We start from the raw sequence: 12,359 nt of genomic DNA, 5'->3' as shown, positions 1-12,359 counted from the left end.
TCCAATCGCTCCTCACTCGCCTCTCCAATCGCTCCTCACTCGCCTCCAATCGCTCCTCACTCGCCTCCAATCGCTCCTCACTCGCCTCTCCAATCGCTCCTCACTCGCCTCTCCAATCGCTCCTCACTCGCCTCTCCAATCGCTCCTCACTCGCCTCTCCAATCGCTCCTCACTCGCCTCTCCAATCGCTCCTCACTCGCCTCTCCAATCGCTCCTCACTCGCCTCTCCAATCGCTCCTCACTCGCCTCTCCAATCGCTCCTCTCCAACACCTCCTCAATCGCTCCTCTCCAACACCTCCTCACACTCCTCTCCAACCCCTCACACTCCTCTCAAATCCCTCACACTCCTCTCCAATCCCTCGCACTCCTCTCCAATACCTCCTCGCACTCCTCTCCAATACCTCCTCGCACTCCTCTCCAATACCTCCTCGCACTCCTCTCCAATACCTCCTCGCACTCCTCTCCAATACCTCCTCGCACTCCTCTCCAATACCTCCTCGCACTCCTCTCCAATACCTCCTCGCACTCCTCTCCAATACCTCCTCGCACTCCTCTCCAATACCTCCTCGCACTCCTCTCCAATACCTCCTCGCACTCCTCTCCAATACCTCCTCGCACTCCTCTCCAATACCTCCTCGCACTCCTCTCCAATACCTCCTCGCACTCCTCTCCAATACCTCCTCGCACTCCTCTCCAATACCTCCTCGCACTCCTCTCCAATACCTCCTCGCACTCCTCTCCAATACCTCCTCGCACTCCTCTCCAATACCTCCTCGCACTCCTCTCCAATACCTCCTCGCACTCCTCTCCAATACCTCCTCGCACTCCTCTCCAATACCTCCTCGCACTCCTCTCCAATACCTCCTCGCACTCCTCTCCAATACCTCCTCGCACTCCTCCAATACCTCCTCGCACTCATCTCCAATACCTCCTCGCACTCCTCTCCAATACGTCCTCGCACTCCTCTCCAATACCTCCTCGCACTCCTCTCCAATACCTCCTCGCACTCCTCTCCAATACCTCCTCGCACTCCTCTCCAATACCTCCTCGCACTCCTCTCCAATACCTCCTCGCACTCCTCTCCAATACCTCCTCGCACTCCTCTCCAATACCTCCTCGCACTCCTCTCCAATACCTCCTCGCACTCCTCTCCAATACCTCCTCGCACTCTCCAATACCTCCTCGCACTCCTCTCCAATACGTCCTCACACTCCTCCGCTCCAATCGGCCCTCACTCTCAGCTCCAATCACCCCTCACGCTCCAACTCCTATCCCCTCGCTCCTCGCTCTCCAACACCTCGCTCCTCACTCTCCAACACCTCGCTCCTCACTCTCCAACCCCTAGCACCTCGCTGTCCAACCCCTAGCTCCTCTCCAACCCTCCTCATCGTTGTTGCAGCAGCATTCTGTGCGGTTCTCCCGTCTCGTGCGGTTCTTGCTACATCCTGTTCAAGTCTGCATTGACGTTCGTCGACGGACTCGTTCGCCCGTCTCATTCGTTTTCTTGCTACATCCTGTTCAAGTCTGCGTTCTTCATCGACCGTCGCATTCATTTTGGAAATGGAAGTTTCCACGCAACACATGAATTGTCACTATCCTCAAGAGGAAGTGTCTCGTAATTATCAAATGACAAATGTGAAAATTAAAGATTTCAAATAAACCTATTTAAAGTGTATGCGCACATAACTAATAAAAAAAAAACGAAAAAATATCTCGGTAATTTCTTGAAACATATTTTACTCTCGGATAATAATGTTGAATGAAATAAGAACGAATAAATATATGTCGGCATCATTGTTGACGTTTCTGTGCCGACTCTCATAAAAGGTAAAAGTAATATATCTTAACGGAAAAGAAAAAGCGAATTTTAAATATATGTCGACATTTTCCCCGAATGTTATTTTAGGCGGTGTATTTTCGTGTATCATGGCGCGATTTTTATAAATATATCTCGGCAATTTCCCGCGTGTGTGTTAATGTTCTCAATTATTTCTGACACCGAGTCTAAAACCATCGATAAAAATTAAATCAGATGGTGAATTCGAGATAAAATCGTGAGGGTGACTCAATGAATGGGCTTTAGTTTACACTTTACAGGCCTTTGAGAAATCATTTCGTTCTATAAACGGAAACTTTCTTGGGATTGTCTTCCCGTTTTTTTTCAACCGAGTCTAAAACTATGTTAACGACTGTTAAAAACGAAATGATATATCGAATTAGAATTGAAATAAACCTGTGTGAGAGAGAAAGACAGCATGGGCCTAACTAAACAGGCCTCAAAGCCATTCAAGGTCATAAAATGGTGGATATTTGTTTACATGAAGCCTCTCCAAGAATGGCTGGAGCTACTCTGCAAACGGACTAAGCCACACCCCCGGACAGACGGACAGAATCACCTTCGCCTATTATAATATAGATTTTGATTACGCAATCGATCCATCTATTACGCAATACATAGGGATATCGGCTTGTTCTCCCGTTGAACTTGTCTTTTGGTTTGTACCATGATAATTAATTAATTAATTAATATCGAGTACCGACGAGATTTATTGTTCTTGTTTTTTTTTGGGGGGGGGGGGGGGGGGGGGGGTTGACGGGTATTTTATATCGGTGCCAGAATTCCGATGATGACCGTTCAATCACGCCTTACTTTACACGACACGAGGCGACCCCAATGCATTGACCTACCATGCATTCAAACGAGGACCTAGTCTGGAGTCGGTATGCAGTACCCTGAGGCAGACCTCGAAGGGGTGAGGTCATAACCAGGGGCAAGACAGACAATCCAGAAACAGCAGAGGCAATGGCTGAAACAGCACAGGATACCATTAAATAAATAAAACAGTTAACAATTCAAACTTGGCAAACATGCTTCTTGTACACAACACAATAAATCACCGCAGAGTTCACAACAACCATTCAAAATCCGTGTTTTGTAAACTTACTTCTTTTACACACAAGTAACATTTTGTTTGTTCATTGTTATCAACATGAGGCTATTTGAATACAAAGTCGAGGCTCGTGGAGGCACTTCTCGATGTTCATCGTTAATTTGTAGCTGACTTTTGTAAATCATGTACCGAGTGCTTTTTGTACATCACTTAAAAAGTTTAAAACAAACACCTCCATGTTCTTTTGTTGGAACAAAGGAGGAAGAATTTATTTCTTTTTGAAAAGTTGTGCCAAACATCACAATTAGGTCCGAAGCCGTGAAACCAGCCAATCCGGTTTCTCCTTGTTCAAACACGAGTGATGGGAAGAAACGTCACAAAACAATGTTTGATATTTTATTGTTTTATTTATTTTTCCTCTTTTTGCATAACGTGATTCATTCACCCCACTCGAGTTATTCATCAACTCTTCTTCACTTTTAGGAACTTTGCTCAACTCAAGGCAGTTGCACAAGTAATGGAAACCGAGTGACTCAATTGGAGAAAATCTTTGGAGCTTTCCTAAAAAAATAAGGAGAATAAAAAAAATATGGAGCTTTCCTAAAAAATAAATCTTTACCCAAAACCACATCAGGCTACAAGAGGAAGTCTTCTTGAGAAGTGCTTCATGTGGAGTGGTGGTCGAGCTAACCAACCAAGATATGTACATTCTGCTCGAGTGACTTTTACATTTCCATGGTGAGCACAGCGTGTGCGGCACATTAAACATCGATAGATGAACGGCGGTTAAAAACGCCTTCACCAAACCATCACCAACCTCCTCGATTCAACATCATTAACAGGGAACCGTGGTCCCATTTTGGCGGTGTATAGGCAACAAAACACTGTCTCGCATGCTCCCGGAGGTTTATGCTTAGCAATGTAAATGTTGGACGTAGTGATTATGAATGTGTTCGGCCTGAGCTACGAAAGTCAAAATGCCGGTGGGTGGAGTCAGCGTTCCGACGAATGACGTCGTTGTGGGTGGAGTCAGGGCAGCTGTCCAACCAATGGGCAGAAAGAGAAATTTCCAGACAGAAAACTGCCGCCACCTCAATATATGGAGCATATCTAAGATTTTAAAGTGATTTTTAATTTTTTTAACAATAAACTTTCCTTCATGCTTGCCTCAGGCCCTGGGAACGTAAGACCGTTGGTGCAGTGGTCTCCCTGCATCATAAGGAGGTTTTTCAAGATGTGGTCCATCAGAGGTCACGTGGTATCCTAATGAGTTCAATGCTTTCAGACCAAGATTCTTTGTTAATCAAACCCTTGAACGTCTCGTCGGTCCTCCTCCTCCTCTTCTTCTTTCCCTTTCTCACTATATTTTTCGTGAAGAGCCATTATGTGGAGAAAAATGTCTGGTTTTTCTGCTCCCATTGAAAGGTTCTTCTAAAATGTCTGACCACGGGAGTCAGATGTGGTTGCAACACGTCATCGATACAGTCATGAAATGCTGCGATGAAAGAGCCACGCATGTTGTCGTGTGTTCCACGACCCGTGCATGATACGCCATCATGTGCTATAAATCATAGCAAAGGTGGACACACCTCTCAATGGACGAAACAATTGCTTATCCATACTATTACCAGGACCATTTACCTTTAGGCCTAAGCTTACACAAAAAATAAGCATATTTCGTCCCTCCTCCCCTCACCTGCACGTGGGAGTGTGTGTTCCATACATGTTTCATCCACCTCCCCCCGCCCCCACCTTACCTATCCCAATAAACTGATCCTCTTTCACTCTTCTTTACCTCTTGCCCCCTTCCTCGCCAACTCTCCTGCCTTCACCATTTTACCCCTACCAGATGATGGAGAAAAAAGCCCCCTAAAAAAACACTTTTGGAGGCCATTTTTCCCCACAAAGCAGGGGTTGGCCTTTTTCAGGGACCATGGTTGTTGTTGATTTTTTTTTGGTCCCCTCTTTGAAGCAATGTTTTATGGTCCGGATGGAACCCTTCCTGCCACCAACCCTTTTTGTCACCTTTTACGATAAGCAGGGAATTACCAGTGAACTGGTGCTCAATTTGCCGACCTCGGAAGGATGCAACAGGCTGAGTCAACCCCCCCTGGTGTTAATTCAGTGATTGACCGGGATTCGAACCCAGGATCCTAGGTTATCGTAAGCTGGCACCCTAGCTGCTAAGCCAACACCAGGCTCCAGATGATGGAGAATGGAGAATAAAGGATGAAAAACCAGATGATGGAGAATAAAGACAAAATCAAAAGCACAACAATGAATCAGTACAATAGTGGAGAGTAGCTACATGTGATAATGTTTCCAGTCTTATTTCTAGTTCAATGCCCTCCCCTCCCGCCCTGACCGAAGCACATCTGGATTTGGTGAAAAGCAAGCTCATGCTCAAGCAATACAGCAGGCAGGTATGCTGCAGGGATTGGAACCACCTGGAGAAGGACCCTGCCATTTGATCCTCCCTCGGCGCCTTCAAGACCGCATTGCGGGGGACAGCGAGATAAGGTCACATGCGGCTTTTATTTTATACTCGCACTTTGTACATATTTGCACAATTCGGTTGCATCGGCGCTGCTCCGTGAAGCTGCGCTGACACACAAAGAAGGCGGGAAGACCGTGAAGACCAATGGACCAAACGAGCCCATTAGTTGTTACAAACGAATAACTTCAGCGGCATTTTTATAAAGTGCAATAACAAATTAAGGACTAAAACTATTATTAACATTTATTATTTGATCGATTTAGCCTTGGTTCTCCAAAAGGTCTCTAAAAAAAAATGAGGTTCCACCGAGATTTGAACTCGGATCGCTGGATTCAGAGTCCAGAGTGCTAACCATTACACCATGGAACCGCCTTAAGAAGGATTGTTCTTTTGGACCTACAAGAAACATCTCTTCCGTATGGCCGTAAAGACAATAAAGAAGAAGAGTCCGCGTGCTAAAACATGTCATCCGTTCATTCGAGCCAGCACTTTCGTTCAAAACCTTGCGATTACAATTCTTTGTGTCGTTTCAAATGTATTTTATGACAGCAACGGTAATACGGCAAATACTGATTGGGCTTGCTCATATATTTTCCCAGCTCACACACAACGTCGCTAAAGCTTGCAGCGACGTTTAAAACGTGCCAACGTTGCTTGTAGGTTGTGTTGTTTACGATGATATAGCTGGGGGTGTTCCATTAAGCAAGCAGCTTGTCAACTATATTGAGTCACTCAATTGGGAAGCCAACTATATTGAGTCACTCAATTGGGAAGCCAACTATATTGAGTCACTCAATTGGGAAGCCAACTATATTGAGTCACTCAATTGGGAAGCCAACTATATTGAGTCACTCAATTGGGAAGCCAACTATATTGAGTCACTCAATTGGGAAGCCAACTATATTGAGTCACTCAATTGGGAAGCCAACTATATTGAGTCACTCAATTGGGAAGCCAACTATATTGAGTCACTCAATTGGGAAGCCAACTATATTGAGTCACTCAATTGGGAAGCCAACTATATTGAGTCACTCAATTGGGAAGCCAACTATATTGAGTCACTCAATTGGGAAGCCAACTATATTGAGTCACTCAATTGGGAAGCCAACTATATTGAGTCACTCAATTGGGAAGCCAACTATATTGAGTCACTCAATTGGGAAGCCAACTATATTGAGTCACTCAATTGGGAAGCCAACTATATTGAGTCACTCAATTGGGAAGCCAACTATATTGAGTCACTCAATTGGGAAGCCAACTATATTGAGTCACTCAATTGGGAAGCCAACTATATTGAGTCACTCAATTGGGAAGCCAACTATATTGAGTCACTCAATTGGAAAGCCAACTATATTGAGTCACTCAATTGGGAAGCCAACTATATTGAGTCACTCAATTGGGAAGCCAACTATATTGAGTCACTCAATTGGGAAGCCAACTATATTGAGTCACTCAATTGGGAAGCCAACTATATTGAGTCACTCAATTGGGAAGCCAACTTGTTTGAGTCACTCAATTGGGAAGCCAACTATATTGAGTCACTCAATTGGGAAGCCAACTATATTGAGTCACTCAATTGGGAAGCCAACTATATTGAGTCACTCAATTGGGAAGCCAACTATATTGAGTCACTCAATTGGAAAGCCAACTATATTGAGTCACTCAACTGGGAAGCCAACTATATTGAGTCACTCAATTGGGAAGCCAACTATATTGAGTCACTCAATTGGGAAGCCAACTATATTGAGTCACTCAATTGGGAAGCCAACTATATTGAGTCACTCAATTGGGAAGCCAACTATATTGAGTCACTCAATTGGGAAGCCAACTATATTGAGTCACTCAATTGGGAAGCCAACTATATTGAGTCACTCAATCGGGAAGCCAACTATATTGAGTCACTCAATTGGGAAGCCAACTATATTGAGTCACTCAATTGGGAAGCCAACTATATTGAGTCACTCAATTGGGAAGCCAACTATATTGAGTCACTCAATTGGGAAGCCAACTATATTGAGTCACTCAATTGGGAAGCCAACTATATTGAGTCACTCAATTGGGAAGCCAACTATATTGAGTCACTCAATTGGGAAGCCAACTATATTGAGTCACTCAATTGGGAAGCCAACTATATTGAGTCACTCAATTGGGAAGCCAACTATATTGAGTCACTCAATTGGGAAGCCAACTATATTCGAGTTCAACTATTTTTGGACTGTTTTACTCGGATTTTTTGGACTTTTACGTCACTATCAAAGTGAAATGCAAAGCGCTCCCTCGATTTATATTCTTGGGTAAAATGCCCAGGGCATAGAAAAGGCCCCTTTATATAAGGGCATATGTGCCATGTGGCAAAGTACAGTATAGAAAATAAGGCACATTCCATAGGTTTTAGAAAATGTCGAATAATAGAAAATAAGGGCCATTCAAAAAATCTTGTGTGCATGCTGTACTACCCTTGTGTTCTCAGGAGGAACCAATTGTAATGCTCTAGAAAAGTTCATGTTATTATCATGTTTAAATATCATGTTTAAATATCATGTTGTCGCTTTTTATCGTTTAAATGATATTTTATCATTATTTTATCATTTTAAATATACGTCGCTTTTCACCCGATCTCCCAATGGTGAAGGCTCACTTATAAAATTTAATAATTCTCGTATCCGAAACCATAACCAGATCTTCAGCCAAAATCGAATCGTTTAGTCTTTGTCACACACCCAACCTGTCCACCAAGTTTCGTCCAAATCCGTCCACAACTTTTTGAGATATCCTGCTATATATCGTTTTTGGCCGCATCTCCCAATGGTGAAGAATCACTTCTAAAATTAAATAATTATCATATCCGAAACCATAACCAGATCTTCAGCCAAAATCGAATCGTTTAGTCTTTGTCACACACCCAACCTGTCCACCAAGTTTCGTCCAAATCTGTCCACAACTTTTTGAGATATCCTGCTATATATCGTTTTTGGCCGCATCTCCCAATGGTGAAGAATCACTTCTAAAATTAAATAATTATCATATCCGAAACCATAACCAGATCTTCAGCCAAAATCGAATCGTTTAGTCCTTGTCACACACCCAACCTGTCCACCAAGTTTCGTCCAAATCCGTCCACAACTTTTTGAGATATCCTGCTATATATCGTTTTTGGCCGCATCTCCCAATGGTGAAGAATCACTTCTAAAATTAAATAATTATCATATCCGAAACCATAATCAGATCTTCACCAAAACCGAATCGATTAGTCCTTGTCACACATACAATCTCTCCACCAAGTTTCGTCCAAATCCGTCCACAACTTTTTGAGATATCCTGATATGTATCGTTTTTGGCCCTATCATCCCAATGGTGAAGAATCACTTAAAAATTCTAGTAGCCGGATCCGAAACCGGATCTTCACCAAAATCGAATCATTTCGTCCTTGGCACATACGCTATATCTATTCCAAATTTCGTCCGAATCCGTCCACAACTTTTTGAGATATTTTGTTCACAGACAGACAGACAGAGGTGAAAACATAACTTCCATCCACCTTTGCTGGCGGACAGGCGGAGGTAATTAAGAACAATAATTATTGTCAGTAATACAAAGAATAACGTGATGTGATTCCCCCTGGCCGCTCCCGGACATATTTCAAATTATTTTATGTGACTTGGGGAGGACCCAAAAGACCACTACCCCTCCTCTTCCCCCCTGGGTCCGGCAGGCAGGTATGCTACAACTATAAGACGGTGAAGACGAATTAAAATAATTTGGTACAACGGGCCCCTTCGTTATATAAAGGGCGCTTTGCTCCTCTCTTTGATTTGCACACGAGTATTGTATCTAATAAACAGGTAAGTCCTTCATTTAACAGTCAAACGTACGTATAAATGTGTGCTCCTGAATTATAGGGCTAACCATATCAGATTCAATGCGTAGGTGCGGCAGAGTTGTTGGGCGGTGTATGGAGAGAATAATTGTTAGTAGCACTGTATTAATATGTGTGTTACAGTGCCGTTGGTGTTTTTTGACTATAGAGCAAAATCTACTATTATTTTAAAATATATGGCAAACACAACCATGAATAAGTAATGATGACATGTAAAAGAGAGACGGACAGTTAGGCGAGCCGTGGACAGTCCGAATAAGTAATGATGACATGTAAAAGAGAGACGGACAGTTAGGCGAGCCGTGGACAGTCCGGTCTGGGTCCTCAGCCACGATCACTGACACTGTGCGATGGGGTTTTTCCGTAGTCTGGTAAGGTATAAAAATCTACAATAACATGTTGCACAGTTATCATTTTAAATTTGAATCAGTTGTAAGGGATTGGACGTAAACTCATCCGAGTTTTGTGGAACGAATTGTGGAGTATAATTATCGTCCTTCGCCAGGGACAACTTCAAAACCGACTGTCTTGATTCCAATAATACGAGTCTCCTGGCCGCATTATAATATAACTAGTGGGTCACCCGTGGGAATCCACGGGCATGGACGTGTGTGACATTTCGACATTGAGTTAGATGCTGCACCTGCACCTGCACATTCAGTTTCACAAAATGGTTACTGGCAATTTATCAGATGCACAAATGATGTCATCTACACAATGTATTTACTTCTGATAACATGTGAATGCATGTGCGTACACACACACACACAACACACACACACACACACACACACACAGACACACACACACACACACACACACACACACACACACACACACACACAACACACACACACACACACGTGTCCCGCGGTACATGTATATATCCCACATACCACATGTATATACATGTTGAAAGTGTACGTGCCCTTCCCTCCTCCCCCTCCTCCCCTCCCACCTCCCTCCTCCCCTCCTCCCTCCCCCCTCCTCCCCTCCCCCTCCTCCCCTCCCCCCTCCTCCCCCTCCCCCTCCCCCTCACCCCTCCTCCCACCTCCCTCATCCCTCCTCCCCCTCCTCCCCCCTCCTCCCTCCTCCCTCCTCCCCTCCTCCCCACCTCCCATCCTCCCACCTCCCTCCTCCCCTCCTCCCACCTTCCTCCTCACACCTCCCTCCTCCCCTCCCCCCATCCCCCTCCCCTCCCCCATCCCCCTCCCCTCCCCCATCCCCCTCCCCTCCCCCATTCCCCTCCCCTCCCCCATCCCCCTCCCCTCCCCCCATCCCCCTCCCCTCCTCCTCCCCTCCTCCTCCCTCCTCCCCCCTCCTCCCCTCCTCCCCCCTCCTCCCCCCTCCTCCCCTCCCCTCCTCCTCCTCCCCTCCTCCCCCACCTCCCCCTCCTCCCCCCACCTCCCCCCCTCCTCCCCCCACCTCCCCCCCTCCTCCCCCCACCTCCCCCCTCCTCCCCCCACCTCCCCCCACCTCCCCCCCTCCTCCCCCCACCTCCCCCTCCTCCCCCTCCTCCCCCCACCTCCCCCCCTCCTCCCCCACCTCCCCTCCTCCCCCCTCCTCCCCTCCCCCTACCCCCTCCCCTCCCCTACCCCCTCCCCCCTCCTCCCCCTCCCCCTCCCCCTCCCCCATCCCCCTCCCCCTCCCCATCCCCCTCCCCCTCCCCCTCCCCCATTCCCCTCCCCCTCCCCTCCCCCTCCCCCTCCCCCTCCCCCCTCCCCCTCATCCCCTCCCCCTCACCCCTCCCCCTCATCCCCCCTCCCCCCCTCCCCCTCATCCCCCTCCCCCTCCCCTCATTCCCCCTCCCTCCCCCTCCCCCCTCCCCTCCCCTCCCCTCCCCTCCCCCCCCTCCCCCCTCCCCTCCCCCTCCCTCCCCTCATCCCCCTCATCCCCCCCTCCCCCCTCCTCCCCCCTCCTCCCTCCTCCCCCCTCCCCCCTCCCCCCTCCCCCTCCCCTCCCCCTCCCCCTCCCCCCTCACCCCTCCCCCTCCCCCACCCCCCTCCCCCCTCCCCCCTCCCTCCCCCTCCCATGAAATGGTTATTCCTGAACACTCCTAAAATGCACCAATTTGAGTCCTTATTTTCATCTCAGTTCTTCGGGCTGGTAACTTTTTCTTCGGGCTGGTAACTCTCAAAAGTTACCAGCCCAAATGGCTGGTAACTATATGCCCCAATTTCACACACTGAACGCGGGTACTTTTGCTCGTAACTAATAAAATAAAACGAAGAAATATCTCTCAGCAATTTCCCATCTGTTAATTTATATATTTTTCAAACATGAATTACACATGAAATGGAGTTTGTTTTTTCACACGTGAAATGAACACGTGAACCTTTACTTCTGGATAATAATGTTGAATGAAATAAGAACGAATAAATATATGTCGCATCATTGTTGACGTTTTTGTGACGACTGTCATCAAAAGTAAAAGTAATATATCTTAACGGAAAAGAAAAAGCGAATTTTTAATATATGTCGACATTTTCCCCGACTGTTATTTTAGGCGGTGTATTTTCGTGTATCATCATGGCGCGATTTAAAAAAATATAACTGCATTTCCCGTGTGTGCGTGAATGTGCTCAATTATTTCTGCCACCGAGTCTAAAACCATCGATAAAAATTAAATTTGAGGGTGACTGAGGGTGACTCAACAGGCCTTTGAGAATTCATTTCGTTCTATAAACGGAAACTTTCATCGGATTTTCTTCCCGTTATTTTTCAACCGAGTCTAAAACTATGTTAGCGACTGTTAAAAATGAAATGATATATCGAATTTGAGTTGAAATAAACCTGTGTGAGAGAGAGAGAGTGACAGCACGGGCCTAACTAAACAGGCCTCAAAGCTATTCGAGTTAATAAAATGGTGGATATTTGTTTACATGAAGCCTCTCCAAGAATGGTGGAGCTACTCTCTAAACGGAGTAAGCCACACCCCCGGACAGACGGATCACCTACGCCTGTTATAATATAGATTATAATAATATAGATGTGTGCTATTATTGGTAACCTATGGTTATTTGTCCGTGTTCTATCCTTTTAAAGCACGTAACATTTTTTTTTTTTTGCTATGATGATGTCGGGGTTCGAACC

The 12,359-nt window shown here is 46.0% G+C and overlaps 1 protein-coding gene and 1 non-coding gene across 2 annotated transcripts in view; one reads left to right on the top strand and one right to left on the bottom strand.

Annotated features, from left to right (window-relative positions):
• Window positions 1-5,686: 5,686 nt before the first annotated feature.
• Window positions 5,687-5,758, bottom strand: TRNAQ-CUG (transfer RNA glutamine (anticodon CUG)). Its single transcript has one exon. It is a non-coding gene; the product is annotated as a tRNA-Gln (tRNA).
• A 3,772-nt stretch (window positions 5,759-9,530) lies between these two features.
• The window catches only part of TSFM (Ts translation elongation factor, mitochondrial), a 37,035-nt gene continuing 34,206 nt past the window's right edge, over window positions 9,531-12,359 (top strand). Inside the window, exon 1 of the mRNA XM_078780712.1 lies at window positions 9,531-9,637. Within this exon, the coding sequence (XP_078636838.1) occupies window positions 9,617-9,637 (21 nt within the window). The 5' untranslated portion in view covers window positions 9,531-9,616. The remainder of the gene's footprint in view (window positions 9,638-12,359) is intronic.

Source organism: Myxine glutinosa, chromosome 6 (assembly GCF_964187855.1).
Source record: "Myxine glutinosa chromosome 6, kmMyxGlut1.1, whole genome shotgun sequence".
NCBI lineage: Eukaryota > Metazoa > Chordata > Myxini > Myxiniformes > Myxinidae > Myxine > Myxine glutinosa.
This window is presented reverse-complemented; position numbering and strand designations above follow the sequence as displayed.